The following is a 20,527-nucleotide window of genomic DNA, read 5'->3' on the forward strand; positions in this document are numbered from 1 at the left end:
AAGAATACTCTTGTAGTAATCAGTATGAAGTGAATGGAAAATTTAGTTTTCTTAGTTAAAATCTGTACGTTAACATTTTCATTCTATACATCATTTAGAACAGAAGATCTGATCAAAGGACATTAAAAAAATATCTAAATATAGACAGCTTAAAAAAAATTAACAGGTAACATTATGGTCATGACCAACAGAAGATAGATTGACATATGTCCAGCACAAAATTTTTAAGCATCACATTAAATTCATATTTTCTCTACTAACAAAGTAGCATTAACTGAAACACATAGGCATCATTACATAGTTACTGTAAAACATGCTTTCAGACTCTTCACTTGAATGTTTCTGGATTTAAGACTCTAACCCACTGCTCCAGGTGAATCACTGTCTGCTTCTTTAGCTAGTATTACTCCAGACTCAGGAAGTTTGCAGATCTTACCTCCACACTGGCATGTGAGTCACTCCCAGTAATGAGAAAGGCAGCTGCTTCAGTTGTTCCTGACGGGGAATTTTGACTCTCTGATCAGATGTCACAAAAAGCGATCAGAAGGTGGCAGAATCACATTAAGTGAAAAAAGCTTAACATCCAGAAATAATTTCTATTACTACTTTTTTGGAAGATATACTTTTATTCCTGGTTTAAGTTTCAAGATGCATTTTTGAGGAGCCTAATGCATTCTCAAGACACAGCAAAGAGAAACAGAGTGCAATAATGATGACAGGTAAGTGATTTTTTAGTGCTGTCAAAAGGGTCAGATAAGGTGTTCATTACGTGTTTAAAAATATAAATACCACCTTGTTTTTAACCATTCTAAAGGAAGTAGAAAATGGGCGTGAAAATGTCACTGGTTAAAAGTGCTTAGAATCATAAATTAGACATCACATTAATGTAAAGCACTGAAGTTGTGCCCAGTAATGACATTTTACTAATCTTCAATTCATTCAAAATGTTATGAAAACACATTGTATTTTCTATACCCAAAAGTTAAAAAGATTAATATTTTTTTCTATTTGTTTCCCTTACAATATTTATGTAAGGGCAGGAGCTCAAAGTCTCACTGAAGTGCTGTTTCTTAAAGGCAGAGTAGCTGATATTGAAAATAAACGCCATAAATTTCCAAATTAGTTAGAAAAGGTTTATGTTCAACTCTTTTTGCCTCTTTCAAAAAGGGAAAAATATATTTGACTTCTGTTAATTATACTATAAAGAATAAGGGTTCCCTTCCTTCATAATCTTCTGAAATCATGTTAAAACTTGTTAGGTTTAAGAGTCACTTGGAAGAACCACATAGCTATTAAACAACTTAGCAACTGTATGAGCTGTACTTCTGATAAGTCTCTAAGTTCAGGAGGCAAAACATATTTATCAAACTATGACACTTCCAAAAAAACCTATATCGCTTAATGATTATTCTACACTTGAATGATTATTCTCAGATACCAAGGACTCAAAAGTAACAGTGAGACTATAATTTCTATATTGTTAAAAATGAATGTGTGTTGTGTACTGTGTCAAATGTACTATAGTAGTCTATAACTTCTTCCTGCTTTACATGTTTCCTTTTGTTAGGAAAAGGGGTTTTGTTTTGTTTTTAAATCAAGTGGTATTTAGAGGTTTTGCAGCTTGCTTTAAAACAATGTCTACTTGGACTCTTACCACAAATGGTCATCAAACAACATATATAGTCAGTGTTCACAAGAAATTGTATCAGTCTGATCATATGGAAACCCAGGCCAGCACCTCTCTGAAATTAGGATTGAAATGAAGTGTTTCCTGGCATCTTTTTACCCTTTCAGTGAGAAATCAGTCACCTCACAAAAGCCTTTAATTCATTTTTTTTATTTACTTGTAAATTAGCTTTCCTACCACTCCTCTCATTTCTAACTCTGATGCCAGGGATACTGCCCTATGTGGTTTAGGAGAAGACGAGACTGATCTGTTTGAGAGGGGATACTTGTCCCATGTGGATTTGAGGACGTGGCTTGGGTCCTATAAGGAGTAAGAAGGGATAAAAGGCTAAAGGAATCTGCAAGTGGAGGAGATGAGATGGCGGGAGGCAGGACAGAGGTTGGACTGTGTGAATGGGTTTTAGAAACAGAAGGCAACTTTTTGTCATAGAGGTGTGGTAAAAAACAAATTGATGGATTGTCACAGGTGTTGCACTTCCTGCACCTCCCATGGCCTTTTTTGTCTCCCTTCCTTCTCCTCCTCTTTTTCCAGTTTCCTTTCACATTACAACTTTGCAATATCATTCCTAGTCCCCCACTCCCTAACTGCAACCATTCGTGCACTAGCACGCAATCAAGTCTGAGCTGTTCCAAGCGCCAGAGGTCCTCAGGCACTTTGGATTTTGGAACAGCCTAGACTGCATTGCTACTACATGAGCAACTGAATTGAAAAGTCATTCAGAAGACGATGCAACACTGAGCCCTGCATTCCTTTAAACTGCACAGGGAGCCAAGACCAGCAGAAGGCATCAGAATGGGGGAGCAGGCATGTCAGATGTGTTTAATCTGAGATTTTATTTTGTTCTAAATATAAGCATCTAGTGTCTTGCATACAAGCATCTGGTCATATTACCTGCAGAGAAGGGCAAGTGGACTCTATAGCTCCCCAAAAAATGTCTTAGAAAAACTACCTGATTAAGTGGAATGGAGGCATTTCCTTCCTCTCATTGGACATCCCAAGGTCTTTTAATCTCTTTTTGTGAAGAGAGATCCATGTTTAGTAATTTCTACATCTAAATTTATTTGGCTGACCAAAATAAACAGTAGGTGAAATCAGCCAGGAGAGCAGTAATGGAGACTTTGTAGTGTCAAATTTATGGTCTAACAATGTGTGCTATGTTAATTTAATATTGTAAAATATTTTATATTGAAGAAGTGTTGCTAATGATGTTTCCATACCACCACAAAGAAAGGACGTGAAGTGCCTCTCTAGAGTCCTCCATGTCATCTTCAAACACCTTGTTTCCTCAGAATGCAACTGGGTTAAATGGAATAGAAGTCCAAGTGCTGATAGTGAAGACAGAGACTCCTATATTTTAGTTGTCAAGAGCTCTCCATCATAAAATATTCTTGCAACCTTTTCTTAAGATACTCTAGCCCTCCTCCCCGCTCCCCACAACAAGCCTTTGAAATACAACAAGGGCAAACCTTTTGAGTTCCAGAAGTATATTTTCTTTGTCCCGTGAAATTCCATTCAGATTTGGTTGCAATATAAACTATTTCAAATCTCCAGAATTTGCTTTTCCCTTTTTAAATAAAATCTTAGGAAACAGTATACAAAAACCTATTTCAAAGTAAATTTAAGTTGTAAAGTCAAGCACTTGAAAGTTAGGAAATGTCAGTATTAAGGTTGCCATGAAATGTCAACTCATCCCCCTTGTACATATGAATTATAATATAATTTTTAATTACATGATCATATACTATTTTTTCCACAGGATCCCTGCCAAATTCACTGCACAGGATGGATGCACAAGGAGCCAAAATTATGGTTGCCCGTGCAACCATAAATCTAGTATTTCCTAACTTTCAAGTGCTCAGTTCTCCAACCTAAATAATGATTTAAGCTATTTTATACATAATTATTATTATTTTAGAATAACTTTGGAAGATAATCACTTAAATGCAATACAGATTATGTGTCTTTTAAAGAAGTATCTGCCTGACGAGAGCGAGGTTGCTTGATAGGAGATTGCTTCTGGCTAAGGAGCAGCATGGAGGAGGACGTGAAGAGAGTGGTTAAGAGAAAGGCTTGGTCAAAGTGAAGAGGATGAAATGACCATTCAGAGATTTATGCTAAGTGAAGGTGTAAAGAGCCTTGCCGGGAAGAACTAGAAATTTGTACTTGATGCAGAGGGCAAGGGGAAGCTAATAAAAGGAATTCAAATGGCCAAATTACATGGTCCAAGCAGCAAAAGCGGTAGCTTATTCTTTCAGTCATGTTTAGGATAGATCAAAGGCAGCAAGGTTTGAGGAGGAGGAGGAAGATGTCCAAGGCCATGGTCAAGAATTTTAGCAGACGAGATGGAGAGGAAAGGGTGGATTTAAAACTTGTTTGATTTGGCAACAGACTAGATATGGTGAGAGAAGACAAGAGAGAGGAACAAAGAAGATCAAGCCTGGGTAATGGGGAGGATAATGAAATACCAACAGTGATGAAGAAGAAAGGGAGAGAGGAAAGGATTGGGGTAGGAAGGGGATGGCAAAAGGAGTTCAACTTTAGCCATTAAGTTGGTGGCAGAACATCCAAAAGATGCCAGAAAGAAAAGCAGGTGTAAAACTGAACGAAGTAAGAGGTCAGAGGTGATGAAGTTTACTTGGGAATCATCTGCATAAAGGTGGTTGTTGAAGCCATGAGAAAAGCTGGGGTTACCCAAACATAGGGATGAAAGGAGGGGTTCCAAGACAACAAAACTGAATGCGTTACTAATGTGATGGAGCCTGGGATAAAACCCTAAGACAGACAGACACACTGTCAAAAAGGATCTTTTTCCTTCCCCCTTTGAATACACATCAAAACTATGGTGAAGGCGTTAAATGAGAGAGAGAGAGAGAGAGAGAGAGGTTAATGATGAAGGAGAAGAAAAGGATGAGAGAGGAAGCAAGGCAGGAGGAGGATTCAAGGAGACAAGTTAATCAGTAAGAAATGAATGGTGAAAGAGAGTTCTAAGAGCCAGAGGCCAAGATTTTGCTGAGGAAAACAAAAGACTGATAGATCACATTTGTTGAGAAGGTCAAGTATATTAAAGTATGAAAGTTGCATCCTTTATGACAGAGATTCTCAACATGGGTTCTAAGAAGGCCACTTTGTGAGGCTGCAGCAGCGCCTCCATATATCTGTAGAAGTGACTACAGACAGGAAGAGGGTATTACCCAGCTTTTCTTCTCTGTGCTCAGGCCACCACAGGAATGAAAGCATATCCATGACCTAATAAGAGGCTGACAGATTCAGGAAGAATGGGCTATCACAAAGTCTGCCACCATTCAACGGCACTCCTCTGTCCTTCACAGGAAAAAACATCTGTCAGTTACATAATGGAAAAGCAGGCCATGCCTGTGGGTGGCCCTCTTGAATCCATTTCTTATAGCAAACGAAGCCTAAGAGAGATGTGTTTAGCATTGCATCTCATGTAGTTTTGCCCTTTTTTGTATATATCATCCTCAGCTTGACCATGAAATATGGATATGTTATCACCAGCATAACAAAGCACTGAAAATATTTCATCAACATCACTGTCAAGCTGTTACGCATATTCCAGGAGAAGGATAAAATCACCAAAAAGTATTCAATCAGTGGTTATAAAAACACAGCTTTGTTGGCCTACATACAGCTACAGCACAGAATATAATGTGCTCCTGAAAGAAAATGTTTAGTCAACTTCTAATGAGCAACAGATCAAGAGGAAAGAGAAAGAGAAGAAAAAGATATCCTGAAAAAACTCATTAATTGAGCCCTAGCAGAAATCAGTAGGTAAGAAACTACAGCAGCAAACAAATCAATATGGAAAGTCAAAGTTAACATCTGAATTAGAACATTTTGAAATATATTAGTCAATAATGAGAGAAGAGAGCAGAAAGAGGAGTTGAGGAAAGAGGACTTGAAAACACATGTAACTAGCAAACATTACTCCATTCCCCCAACTGACCTGCAGAAAGGCCTATAAATCAAGAAGTGGTGCCTTCAGTCACCGAGGGGTTCATATAAGCTCTTACTAAATCACTGATATTACACAAAGAAAAAACTGAAATTTCACAGGAGTAAATTTGAGGTTTGAAAGAAACTACGGCTTAGTGACGGCAGAGCTGTTATGAACATAGCTTTAAAATAAAATTGGTTCCACTAAACATAAAATTTAATCTGGGAAAATAGTCATACACCCTGAGGACATATACCTTTGTACATACATGTTGCTGGATATACCTCCAGGCACGCTGAACTCAGTACTAGGTTGAAAGAAAAAAAAATCATTCATGTAAAATATCACAATTCTTTTGTCTGCCTATGCAAAACACTATACTATGCAAGTTCTGGCAGTATTAACAGTAAAGATGAGAATTTGAGGTACAGTATTTTATGCAAGCTTTGTGAAGCTGGCATGCAGATTTTATACTTAGAAACACTGGACTTATTTTACAATTCTACATAGAACTTACCTAAAACATTCTCTGCACCTGGTTCCAGCACTGCTTCCTTCAAATCAGTACACTCAAAATAAAAAAGCTACTAAGTAATAAAAATATACCTTCCAAAAGCCTCTATCCTCATGTCACTTTCAGGGACATAGGTGTCTTGATTCTAAACCCTTTTTTGCCTCCTACAACTTCCTGGTCTATAACAGTACCTATTGCCAGCTCTGAAATTAAACTTGCATACAGTATTATCTTTTTCTTGCTCTGCAGTAAGTCTTATTCATGCCGTTGTCCACAATGGGCTTGAGCAGTGTTATGTAGAAAGAGCCAAATTTTACTAGTTATGAGTGTAAATCTAGAGTCAACGAATTTACTCTGAATTTAAACCAGCCTAGATGAGCGCATAATTTGCCACTAAGAGCAGGTCTAACAAGAACAGTTTGTCAGCATAGCTTTGTCGGTGAGATTTTTTGTTGACATAGCTAAGCCAGTAAAAGCCACAGTGTCAATGCAATTATATTGGTATAAGAGTGTTCACTTCTAATAGCTTATTTCACTTGGTGGACCTGGAATAAGTTAAACCAGCAAAAGTACAGTTTTGCCAGTATAAGGTATGTCCACAGTAGAAGCACTTTGCCAGGATGAGCTATCCTGCTAAACCCAGGGTTGAGAGTTCAATCCTTGAGGGGACCATTTATGGATCTGGGGCAAAAATTGGGGATTGGTCCTGCTTTGAGCAGGGGGTTGGAATAGATGACCTCCTGAGGTCCCTTCCAACCCTGATATTCTATGATTCTATTATATTAATCCAGTCTATGTATGTTGTGATACTGCACTCATCACTGTAGTATCTGAGTGCCTTACAATAGTGCATTAAGAAATGCTGAACATCTCATGCATTTGTTCTCTCATTCCATCCCCAAAAGAAGAAACACACACAGTGGAACGCCTTGGTTTGGTAGGGTATTTTGTGGGGAGAGTTCATTTTTTGTTAAATATACATGTTGCTATGTATTTATGTTAGAGAAGGCAGGTCAAAGAAATGAATCTTGCAGTTGGAGTGAAAGGTGTGGTTTATGATGGTCCTTAGTTCTTGTGGAATAAGGTCCCTGAATCTTGGACCAGCCCCTGGGAAAGCTCTGTCTCCCACACATACGAGCTTTACCCTTATTGGTGAGTTCCATTGTGCCAGAGGAGCATAGTTGTTGATCAAGATCTTCATTCTAAAGCTTTAGACTGTCTTCTAGGTATCCCGGACCGAAGCCACAGAATGCCTCTTTATGGCACAGAACCCTGGTATAGCTGTATGGTCAAAGCACTCCTACTGTAGCCCTGGCTTAGGCCTGTTAGATAGTAGGTGCTTAATAATAGTAAAGTAGGCACTTTAGGCCCAAACTCTTCACTGCATGCAGTCTCTATAGGCCCCAGTAGAGCTGAGGGCCATAAGACATCCAGTTACAACTCCTTCATTTTCAGGCTGAGTCTAAACCAGCCATGCTATGGGCTACAAGTGCCTGGAGACGTTGCTTTAATCTAGGAAAGCTGGTATCAGTCCTCAAGGGGCTGTCCATCAGCTGAGAATAACTGGAGAGCAATAGCACCCTATCAATGGCCCTTCATACCCCATAGAATGCCCCCTACAACAGGCTGGGAAAGAGATGTGTAAAGGCTGGCTACATTGACTCTATGCCAGGTGAGAATACTAGCATACCAGGGAGGATTCTTAGCTGGAAGGATGCTGCAAATTTCCAGGCAATCTGTAGTGCAAAAGGATAAGAGAATCTGACCCAGGATCTATTTATTTCCTTTATTATCTCTCTGAACTGCAGTTTCATTAGAATGTAACGGCAGTCTCCTTAGTTATACCGAGAAATAGGAACTGTTTTCCCATCGCAGAAAACTTCTTGTGCATTTCTGTGCTCAGTACAAAATATCCTGTTTGGTCTCCTAGTCCCTCCTTGGATTTCCCCTCAACCCTCACCTCATCTCTTCTTAAGCTCCTCCAATACCACACTATCACTCAACCAAAGAGCCATAGAACTTCCTCACAAACTGGCCTCATCACAGAACAGCTTTCCTGACTCTCTTCAACCCCATCTCAACAGCCATCTCTTCTCACTGGCTCTGCGTTTCTAACACTAGGAAATATTGAGTGATGATTTAATGGCTCAGGGTAGAGATAACTAACACCTCCTATGGAAGTCTCAGCAAAAGCACCAAGTATTGTACAGACAGGTACATTGAACTGTTCTCCAGGTCTGAGTTGAGGCACAAAGCTGTGGTATCCAAAGCTCACAGTGTAGCTTGTCCAGGCTGCATTGTTTCCTAGATAAAAAGACTTTCATCTTTGGGACTGTCCATCTAGCATCTTTCTCAATCACAAACTTCACTTTTATAAACAAAGCCCTCCACAAATCCTTCCCCATGAGTCTCTTAGTTTCCCAGGTGCAAACATTTGCCCTGAAACATAGGCATTCAACTTTTCTTGACCTCTTAACAAATGATAGCTACAAACATTACCTGGTAACATGTCATACAATGTGTATGCTATACTTAACTTGTATTTGAATGGAGTAATTGATTTTTTTACTGTAATTTCTACAGCTCTCAAAAGTGTGCTTATTTTATTTTATTATTTTTAGTGTGCTAAAAGTGTACAGCTCTTAACAATAAAAATACAAAGGCATGGTCTCTGATCATCCATTTTGGACATTACACAGCTAGTAAAAGTAACGAACAGTAGCAATTAGGGGTGAGGAAGTGCAAGGATTACAGAAATAAGGTCGTATGGTTACTCAGTTATGTTGCATGAACATCCCAAGAGTCCCATTAAAGATTGTTTGTTTGTTCCCCTAAAATGACAAATTAAGATTTCTTACAGACAACATGGAACAAGTGTATTGGAAGGACCTGAGCAGCGGAGGGGTGGGTAGACTGGCCTGATTCATGGATTGGATAGGCCATTCCAAGCACAAGGGGCAGCATAAAGAAAGGCACAGGGATGGGACGGGAAGAAGGAAACAAAGGAAGCATTGGGGCTTACTCCAGTGGTGGAGTGGGACAAGGGTGCTTGTAAAAGTAATGTGCACAAAAATACTGTATTACATTGCAACCTAAACTGTATTCTTTTAAAATTAGCTTGTAAAGAATTGGTTCTGTTAGGTATCAAAATGAACACGCATACAGCCAACCAATGATAAATTTAATATTCTCTTTTAAACACTTAATTCAACTATTAGCCAATGTGAATGGTGATGACTGGAGTAATTGGCAAATGCAATATATCAAAGTTATACTGTAATACACAAGTTTCACATTTTAAAAAGTGTTAAACAGATATTAGACTTATGACCTAACATATGCAATATTGTCCAGAGAAAACAAAAGTTGTAAGATAAAATAGAAAAGTAGTGAATTAAAGATCAGGAAAAGAGCAATGAGATTTACAGATGCAGATTCCTCACCTCATTCCTCATCTCAAAAAAGATATACTGGCATTAGAAAATGTTCAGAGACGAGCAACTAAAATGATAAGGGGTTCGGAACGGGTCCCATATGAGGAGAGATTAAAGAGGCTAAGACTTTTCAGCTTGGAAAAGAGGAGACTAAGGGGGGATATGATAGAGGTATATAAAATCATGAGTGGTGTGGAGAAAGTGAATAAAGAAAAGTTGTTTACTTGTTCTCATAATGTAAGAATTAGAGGCTACCAAATGAAATTAATGGGCAGCAGGTTTAAAACAAATAAAAGGAAGTTCTTCGCACAGCGCACAGTCAACCTGTGGAACTCCTTGCCTGAGGAGGTTGTGAAGGCCAGGACTATAACAGGGTTTAAAAGAGAGCTAGATAAATTAATGGAGGTTAAGTCCATTAATGGATATTAGCCAGGATGGGTAAGGAATGGTGTCCTTAGCCTCTGTTTGTCAGAGGGTGGAGATGGATGGCAGGAGAGAGATCACTTGATTATTACCAGTTAGGTTCACTCCCTCTGGGGCACCTGGCATTGGTCATTGTGGGTAGACAGGATACTGGGCTGGATAGACCTTTGGTCTGACCCAGTATGGCCATTCTTATGTTCCCCCCCCTCATATATTTTCTAAAACTCTTCCCTGCGCAACGTTTCCAAAACAGGTCAGGGAACTCAAAGCTGTAGTAATTAGAAACACTATTGACTCATCCTATATCTCCCTGTGTAATGTCTTGGAACCTATTATTTAAATTTTCGTATGAGGTTATATCAATCATGCACATAAACTAGTCTATCAACATTGGTAGTAAAAGATTGCCCCATCTATGCAACAATATGTACTTAACCTACATTTATTGCAACTGCCAACCTTTTATTTTCACTGACACTAAACACACACACACACCCAACCAACCAGAGACAAACCACAAAAATGCTAAAAATTGTGAATTAAGGTCCAGCTGAGTAAAGGTGCAGGTTCTACTGAACCCTTAGAGTCACAGCTGAATAGGCATGAAGGACCCATGGAACAGCAGGATTTTTACTATAGATGTACAGATATGTATAAGATGGAGGTATGACACACTTGCATGGAATGAAATTGGGCTAGGGAAAAAAAAAACTTTCACTCAAGCTGAGGTAACTGGCAATAAATAACTGTAAGAAGGTGGAGACCAACCTCATCCAGCACAGAAATACCATTTACATGGAAGGAAAAGGGTCTGTTTCAAGAGCAGACAAAGTCAGTCACCAACTAAATGAGACCTTGTAGCATTCCATCAAGATCTGCCCCCTTTTTTTAAAAGAGAGAGGAGAGGAAGGAGGAGATTTTTCATTTCCAAATCTGAAGGTGAAACAATATGTGGAAGAGTGTGAATTCTCCTAGGAATATTATGTTTCTTCTCACACCATGAGCAGGATGACATTTCCTGTGAATACGGGCTGCTTTAAAGCAAAGAAGTCCAGAAGTATACTAGGGTAAGAACATAAAAACAGCCATACTGGGTCAGACCAAAGGTCCACGTAGCCCAGTATCCTGTCTTCTGACAGTGGCCAATGCCAGGTTCCCCAGAGGGAACGAACAGAACAGGTAATAACCAAGTGATCCGTCCCCTGTCGCCAATTCCCAGCTTCTGGCAAATAGAGGCTAAGGACACCATTCCTGCCCATCCTGGCTAATAGCCATGGATAGACCTAGCCTCCATAAACTTATCTAGTACTTTTTTGAATCCTGTTATAGTCTTGGCCTTAGCAACATCCTCTGGCAAAGAGTTCCACAGGTTGATGGTGTGTTGACTGATGAAATACTTCCTTTTGTTTGTTTTAAACCTGCTGCCTATTAATTTCATTTGGTGATCCCTAATTCTCAAAGATAAGCTTACAGTTCTCATTCATCAACCCCACCCTCCTACTGAGATACCTCATTACACATAAGTTGTCTCTCCTGACTAACTTGTTGACCTGACAGAATTTCACAGAAGGCAAAGATGCCTTCTCTTCAGAACATCTATATGGAGCCTTAACTCTAAGCAGAATAAGTTCTTCACAACTGTACTACCTCAAAACATGTGCTTCCCTAACTAGACGGATAATCATTACCCAAAAACTCCATTAAATTGATAAGGTCTTTGTGAAAGGCATGATCTTTTTGTTATGCAACTGTACAGCTCCTAGCTCAATGGGATCTTGACTGGAGCCTCTAGGTGCCATCACAATAGAATAATCATAGTGAAGCTCATCAGATAGAGGAGTTCCCTTTAAGAGATTGAAGCCCTGGAGTTCCCAGAAGACAGCGTTTTTTCAGAGAGGTGGTGAAACAGTCAAGACTTGCACTTCTGTGAAGTGTTTGTTGTTGTTGTTAATTTTGTTGTTGTTATTGCTTCCTGTCTATATTTTGGTACTTCCTATAACTGTTTTAAAATCAAAGACATTTAGACAAAAGGAATAAGAAAGTTTTAAACAGGAGAGGGATATTGATTCTCTGAGGTTTGTTCCTGGCTGACTTGTTGGAGGAGCAATTATAGGGTCCAGAACCAGAAGAAAGCCCAAGGTACTATTTCAAGAGAAGGTACAGTAAGGCCTGAGCAGCTACATTCTCTGACAAACAGTGCTACAGGACTTGGAATTCCCTGGCTGACTTCACTTTTGCCATGCTCTATGCAGCTGGAAAAGCTCTCCTTGAGGACTGTATTACAGAGAACCCCTCATATGATTGATATTCTGGGCAAGAATTAACAAACTCTCTTTGGGATTCACTTATAAAACCCCAAGTCTGAACAGATGTAAGAGTTGGGATGCTGTCATTTTTGTCACCTGAAAAGAATTACCACACACTAGCCACTTGTGGGGATAGGCCATGACTGCAACCCTGTTTCCAGAGGTGACTTGCTACAACTGCAATGAAATCAGGAAGTCAATGAGAGGCCAAAGGAGACTGTGAGACATTGGAGATGTAGGTTGCTGAGGGAGTGCAGGAGGAATTGTTGGTGCTAGAGAGTCATCAGTAAATGCAGGTAAGCCTGTTGGAGACCTATGGGTTGTAAATAACTCCCTGGAATGATAGGAATAATGGTTGTCCAGGTAGAATCCATTATGATAGAAGTTATTTAGGATTTCCTGTAAGTGTGAGACTGTGATCCTTGCGTCTTAAAGATGATCCCCTATTCTCCTTGGTTTATAAAAAGATAAATATCCATTTGTTATGTTGAATTAAAGCCACTAGGCAGAACCTTCCTATGTGGTAAGCATATAGAGTTATTACTTGCTGCTTGTTCCTTAAGGAATTAGTCAAGGAATCCCCCTCAGAGAACTGTCCATCAGACAAGGGAAGAGGCATAAATTTGTCTTTAACCGAGAGATTCCTTTCAAACCAAAACTGTATCCAGAGTGCCTGCCACACTGCAGTTGTATCATTGTAGACCTGACATTCAGCGAGTTTGACCCTTGAGAGACTTCCTATGCTATTATGCTATCAGGTCCTAGCAAAGTAGAGTGCCTTTGGGGCACCAGGAAAAAGGGCTTACATGGATTAACAGAAGCTCAGAAGAAAGGTGGCTAGACAATACCACTGAGAATGTATAAAATATCATAATACGGTTCACCATATTTCAATCCCAGTGTCTGCTGGACCATGGATGATGTAGCTAGATTTATACAATTACAACTGATAGTGATATAAGCCAGTAACGTTTTTTCCTATGCCTGAGAGATATCAAGTTGTCATCTACATTCCCCATCTCTTTTCATTTAATGTCCCAAAATGGACCTCAATACCAGATACTAAGAAACAAAATTAAAATAAAGTTTTAAAAGTTTGGACTGGAGTTTCATTTGTACTTAAAACGTAGCAGTAGGGAAAAAAGTGACATGTTTTATTACCATGTAGTGGCATCTTAAAATATGTTAATTGTCAGTCCCTGATAAAGGGGTGACAAGCTTGTAAAACTTAGTTCAACACTGTTTTGGCCTTCAATATACGTAAGTTTTGGTGGGTTTAATTGATTGTGTGCTTTGGAGTTCCTTTCAACTTCTGAGAAGCAGAGCCATTAAAAGGTGTCACTGCTTAGCGTTGAGAAATGGTCTGCCTTGCTGTGTTTTTTCCTAACAATCATACATAAAAAAGCTTGGAGAGCCAGAAGTGGAGAATCTGTTACAGTTACTTCCTATAACAAACACATCAGCAATTCGCAAAGTTATTTTATAAATCAACAGGGGAGAAAATTTCTGATAATTAAACTTTGATACACATTATGTTCAGTGTCAAAGCAATATAATATTGCCATTGTAGTGTCTCACTCTTTCATTCAGAGTCCCTTCAGACCCAATTTTCTTGCTATCTCTTCAAGCTGACCTCCCAACAGGATACACAATAGAAACACACCATACAAACCACAAGGAAGTGAGCAAAAAGTATTAAAATTTCCAGCAAAAAAAGATAAAACACACACCACACTCCATATATTAAGTCGAGAGCAAATGATATCTCACAGACACACACACACACACACAATATATATATAAATAAATAAATAAAAACACCATGGATGTATACTGTGGCTGTGTATTAAATTTTTTAATTTGAAAAATAAAAGTTATTGCACTTAACATACATTTTTCTTCATATTTTTCTTCATAGCACAAGATATAGTCAGTATTTTACTCGGCTACATTCTCTTATACCTTGCCGTTTATCCATAGAGGTCATATAAAGGTTTAATATGTGAAGACAGAAAGCCATTAGAGCAGTGGTTCTTAACCTTTACTGCAGCCTGCACTCCTTTGGTTCTCAAAATATGTTCTCGCACCGCTTATCAAAAATCGTTGAAGTAGGTCAGTTCTTTAAAACTAGATATATTTTTGTTTGTATATTGTAATCGTTAAAAAAGTATAATGTTAATACATAGATTTGATGAAACAAAGTAGTTGTACTTATGTGCCTGTGCTTAATTTGTGTTTTCGATTATTTACCTTCTAAAAAAACCTGCATGTCTCGCACCCCCAGAAAGGGCATCTTGCACCCCCAGAGGGTGCGTGTACCCCAAGTTAAGACCCACTGCACTAGAGGATCCAGTGACAAGAGCAACAGCCCAAACTGGCCACCAGGAATTCCAAAACTGAGAACAACCTTAAGCATGTATTCATCCAACAAGGGATGAGCATAAAGCCAAGGTTCTTCATCAAGGCAGAAGCTGTCCATTGCAAGCGCAGCTCATAAGGAAAGGAAACAATTGTTGAAGTAGCAACCAAGGGCATTTCAGTAGTTAGGACAACAGACTGAGCAAAGTGAGGCAGTTATGTTTTAATATTAGCATATGTCTGTTCACCAATCCATGCTGATGTTCAATACTTTAAAAGATGCTTAGGTGTAGTGAGAGAACACAGGAGTAAAGAATTAGGGAATACTTAAGTGGACGAATAGAACCACTATTCAGACAACCAGCTGTCTGTGTTCCCTGATCAGTTTTGTTTCTCAAAAGCTGGAAGATGCTGCTGTTGCACAAAAACTTCTGTTTATTTTTAATTATTTTTTATTTCCTATATTTTTCAGAAGTTAAAGCTGGTACAGCCCCGGCTGAGTCCAAGGCCCATGAACCCTGTGTCTCCTGAAAAGTATTTCAGTTGAAAATCAACAGCAACAAAAATAATGGGGTTCAACTTGTCATATGGAAAAATATCAGGTAAATTTGAAAGAATTCTCGAAATTTGGAGTTAACTGAGAAACATTTATAGTGTTCCCTATTTGTGAAATAGTTACTATCAAGAGCAATATTTTTAAAAAATAAGTCCTTTAAAAAAAGACCATCAAAATTTTGCCAGACATTTCCTCAATGGATTTCCAATCTGATTTAAAACACCACAGAAGTTCAAGGTAGAGGCAATTTTAAACAATATTATTTGCCATTATTTTTAAAAAGAAACATTTAGATAAATTATTAACAATTACAGAATTGATGTTAGACGTCGGATCACAAATATTTATATGCGAAACATTAAAATCCACTACTATAATTTTTTGCTTTGTGAATTTAAGTAAACCGAGTTTCATATTTAGCAATTTAATAAGGGCCAAACAGAATTCTCACCTTCCCAATTCTGGGTGAATAAATTATTTTAAATAAAAGACAATGTTCTGCTATGACAAAGAGCCAAAAGAGAAGCTAAAATTAAGATCAACAGTGCACTCCCAGTGTATTGGTAAGTATTACAGATAAATTCTGATTATACTGCACTTGCACAGGTTGCGTCAACTAAATCTTTACACACCTACGTAAGCCATGATATCCGCACTGTAAAACATAGGACCTAATCCTGTGAGATGCTGAGCACTCAGCTCTCCTTGGAGTCAAAGGGAGCTAAGGTCAATCAGTAACTTAACGTGACCTGGTCCATAATTATTAATTTTAATAGATTGATATTAAATATTCCTCTGTACAGTTAGAGTCCACCTTAATTAATTTGCTGAATGCTCAAAAAAAGTCTATTAGATTTGCCACTTTTCCTTATGGGCTATCTGCCATTCATTTATGTTCTCGCTCAGAATACTGTACAATCTATTTCACAAAAAAAGTATTTCAGGTCATAAATGTACAGTACTATCCCTACAAATACTTAATTTTCCTTCTACCTTTTAATTGAAAAGCAGCATTACAATTCTTTAAAATGTCGTGTTGCTGGTCAAAATAATAGGCACAGATAGGTGAAGAGACTGCACTTCGCCACTTCATCTATGTATGGCCTCAGGCACTTAACCCCTCTTGACTCATTTCTAGTTCTGCTCAGAGTAGATGCAGGTAAGCAACAGAAGTGGCATAAAGCCACTCATTTCAGATGCTGGCAAGCGGCTGCTTTGACCTCCAGAGGGCTGTTTTGGCATGTGTCTGGTTGTCTATGGCCCTATGGACTATTCCAGCAGCCAGGAACAGCCAGAGCAGAGAGATGGTCTCACTTATTTTTTATGAGGATGGCGGTCCTGGTGTATCCACTGTGCTACACTTATGGACCTTACTCCTTTTACAACAGAAGAATTTCCCGGTGATTGACTCCACTGCATTTATGGCCTCTGAGCCAGTGAGTACAATAAAGAATTGTACCTTCTGTATCTCAATCTCTTTCCATCAGTTAAATGGAAATAATAATGCCCCTAATCAGGCTGTCAGGAGTACTGTTTTGATTAACAAATGCTAGTACAGTATTTTGGAGATTTAAAGTGCTATGCAGAAGTGTTTGATTAGAATATAATAGCAAAAATAGGTCACAATTTCATTAAACAAAATACCACATCTATATCTGCAGGCAGAGAGTCCTTGCAGCTGAGAACAAACCTGTTAGCTGGGTGATTCCACCCAAATACCTTGTTTATTTCCCTAGTAGATCACAAGGCCTTTTATATGGGTGCCAAGCCATCATTCCACCCACAAATTCTATGGCCTTGCACATCTAATGTAAATCTTGTGCCAACAGAAACCACCCATTCTCGCACTGTCCTAGCTGAGCCCTGCAAGACATGGGTGCAGCACGGAAGAGACTGGCTCTCCTGTGCAACTGAAGTACCCAAAAGGATCATGCGATGTCAGTGTATTCTTCCATTCAGGCTTAAATCCTAGCACATTACTGCTCAGGCAGAGACTATCCTCTCTCTTCCAAGTGACCCAACACAAAGCATGTTCTATTCAAAGCACAGAAAGATATTTTCAACCTGAAAGACAGCACACTGTTTATTCCCCATTTCATGCCTCAGGGTACTCAGTTACCCCACAAAAAATTAATTGAAGAGACAAATAAACTCGCCTTAGCAGGAATTTTGAGCTGGGAACGTATCTTTAAATGTAACAGTACACTGTGGTTTAATAACGACCACCATAGATTTCTTAGCTACAAATGCCAACGCAAAGTTATATATATAAAAAAAAAGTTTCATACGCATGTGTACATCCTGCTTCTTTTTTTACTTTACAGCAGAATTTAATGAAGTGATTGCAAATGCACATTTTCTTCAGAAATTATCCTAGGAGTAACAGAAGTTCAATTACTATACTTCTTATATGAGAACTCTCCTGAGATTTTTGACAATAGGGCAATGGAGGAAGTTTTCCTAAGCTATCACAAAAACCATTTGCTGTAGTAGCTCAGCTGCAAGGGATGAAAGCTTGAAGTATCAGGCACGTTGTCTTGAGAAATTCCTCCATGCATTTAGTTTATACAAAATAGATTTGTTTAAAGCATGATGCTTTCAGTACATTTCATTTGGCCTGCTATTAAAAATAAATAAAAGTAGTACAGCAGTGAGAAGCAAAATGGGAGCACTTGACAGGGAAGAGAGACGCGCGCCCCCCCCCACCCATTCCAATTTCAGCACCTCACACCAGTATCCTTAGTGGCCCAGGCAAATCTCTTAGGACTCGATCCTACAAGCCCTTGCAGGATGCAAAGGAGAGAAATCATGGACAGTACAGGGGTGCTGGAACTAGGGGTGCTGGGGGTGCAGCAGCACCCCCTGGCTTGAAGTGGTTTCCATCATATACAGTTTTGTTCAATGGCTTTTAGCACTCCACTATAAAAACTGTTCCAATGCCCTTGTGACAGTACAACCCATGCTTGCGTGGCAGGTGTGCCAGCCTCAACTGCTCAGTGCATAGAAATACATATCACACCTCCATATGGCCAGGGCTGTAGCACCAAGCCCTCTTCCATGCTTGAAAAAGCAGCAGTGTGACAGTGTATTCTTGATAAAATGGACAGCCCGGCTTTCAGAGCCCCACCTGCCCCCAACCTCACGAGACAGTGAGGCTCACTGTGCCAAGCTCAGCAGACCTCCTCCTTCTGAGCAGCTTCCTTAACCTTTCTGCCTCCGTTTCTTCACCTGTAAATGTAGGATTATTACTGGGGATGTGTGGGATCCCTACCCCATAATGCGGTAACTGAGATGTAGCAATTTTTGGAACATGCTTTAAAGACTGAAGTAAGTATTATAGTTACCAATCAAAGGAGAAAGTCAAAATGTATGATCAGCTTTAGCCATATTCACAGGTTTTTTCTAACAATTACATTTCAGAACTGTCTTTATGTTCCAGCAGCATGGAACAACCAATGCCTACAGTATTCTGATTTATTGTGCCTAACAAGTGCTATGTGCTTTTATTTTGAAATATATAATAAAAGGATATTGTATTAAAGAAGTTCAGATTTTCTAAACTGGTTAATCTGAGAATCATTTGGGCTCAGCCGAAGACAACAACATGACAAGCCTTGGAGAACAGCTGCTACAATCATTTGTACAACGGTCAAAACACACTTACATTATTTCTTTCCATCATTCCTATAGATTATCATCTGGGCCAAGACGACATTATTTCAACTAATTCCACAACAGGTCTACTTGGGAACTCCACACAAAATGAATTTACAACCATTGTTTTGCCAGTGCTTTACCTCATCATATTCCTAGCAAGCATCTTACTGAATGGTCTAGCGGTATGGATTTTCTTCCACATCAGAAACAAAACAAGTTTTATCTTTTACCTCAAAAACATTGTGGTTGCAGACCTCCTAATGACACTGACATTTCCATTTAAAATAATTCAAGACTCAAGACTGGGACCATGGCACTTCAACTTTTTTCTATGCCGATATTCCACAGTTTTGTTTTATGCAAACATGTATACTACAATTGTATTTCTTGGACTCATTAGCATTGACCGATATCTGAAAGTGGTAAAGCCATTTGGGGATTCCAGAATGTACAGTATTACTTTCACCAAGATTTTGTCTGCATGTGTTTGGGTTGTTATGGCTTTTCTAGCCTTACCAAATTTGATTCTTACCAATGAATATCCAACAAGGAAAAATATAGATGATTGCATAAAACTTAAAACTCCCTTGGGAGTAAAATGGCATGAAGTAGTCATTTATATCAATACCTGTATGTTTGTAGCAGTGCTTATAGTACTAATAGGTTGTTACATTGCTATATCCAGGTACATATACAAATCAAGCAAACAATTTATTAGCTCATCAAGCAGAAAACGAAAACACAACCAAAGCATAAGAGTTGTTGTAGCTGTATTTTTCACATGCTTTCTCCCGTATCATTTGTGCAGAATACCCTTTACTTTTAGCCACATAGATAAACTTTTAGATGATTCAGCACATAAAATTCTGTACTACTGCAAGGAAATGACACTTTTCCTGTCTGCATGTAATGTATGTCTGGATCCAATCATCTACTTTTTCATGTGTAGATCATTTTCACGAAGGCTGTTCAAGAAATCAAATATGCGAACCAGGAGTGAAAGTATCAGGTCACTTCAAAGCATCAGAAGATCAGAAGTGCGCATATATCATGAATACACGGATGTGTGAGGTTATCCTCACAGAGACTTTTGTTCATTTGCAAGAATATATTTGTAAAGCATGTAAATAATAAAATAACTCTTTTGATTATTTGTGTGCTTGACATACATTTAGCCGAACAAAATCTGAATATGCATATTAATTTAGTAATAACCAGCTGTTTACTTCTTATTCACTTCAACTTTCTAATAGCTATCCTTAATTTAAAAAAAAAAAATTACACTGAAAGACCAGGATAGCAGACTCTCCAATATTCACCAGGTAGAAGTTCTTTAGGCCACCAGAAAGCGGCAGCAATTTAAGCAACAGCATTTATCTACCTTAAATTACTGACTAAGAGCAATCTCACTAATCCATAGGTGGATTATTCCATCTGGCTTGAAGTTTAATTAGCTCCATTGACTATCCCACTTAACAAAAATTGGAAGGAAAATGTTTAATATCAATCTTTATTCTCATTGAATCCCTGCCTATACTCGGCACTACTTCTCTGTAGAAACGAGCAAGGACACTAAAGGCAACATTGTACCCTAACCCAGTTAAAGGGAGGTGCAAGAGGGTGGGCAGCAGAGAATT

General features: G+C 38.7%; 2 protein-coding genes across 9 annotated transcripts in view; one reads left to right on the forward strand and one right to left on the reverse strand.

The window, feature by feature from the left end:
• MED12L (mediator complex subunit 12L) overlaps positions 1 to 20,527 on the reverse strand; it is a 334,051-nt gene that overhangs the window by 139,477 nt on the left and 174,047 nt on the right. The window lies entirely within an intron of this gene.
• Positions 15,727 to 19,960, forward strand: GPR87 (G protein-coupled receptor 87). Its single transcript, XM_048863141.1, has 2 exons — positions 15,727 to 15,796; positions 18,924 to 19,960. Exons 1-2 carry the CDS (start codon positions 15,727 to 15,729, stop codon positions 19,958 to 19,960), a joined length of 1,107 nt encoding a protein of 368 aa, XP_048719098.1.

This window comes from Caretta caretta, chromosome 9, assembly GCF_965140235.1.
Source record: "Caretta caretta isolate rCarCar2 chromosome 9, rCarCar1.hap1, whole genome shotgun sequence".
NCBI classification, from domain to species: Eukaryota; Metazoa; Chordata; order Testudines; family Cheloniidae; genus Caretta; species Caretta caretta.

Coding starts and splice junctions, on each gene's coding strand:
- GPR87 (XM_048863141.1), top strand. CDS start 15,727: ATGTTCTGCTATGACAAAGAGCCAAAAGAGAAGCTAAAATTAAGATCA. Junction 15,797..18,923: donor AGTGCACTCCCAGTGTATTG/GTAAGTATTACA, acceptor TCATTCCTATAG/ATTATCATCTGGGCCAAGAC.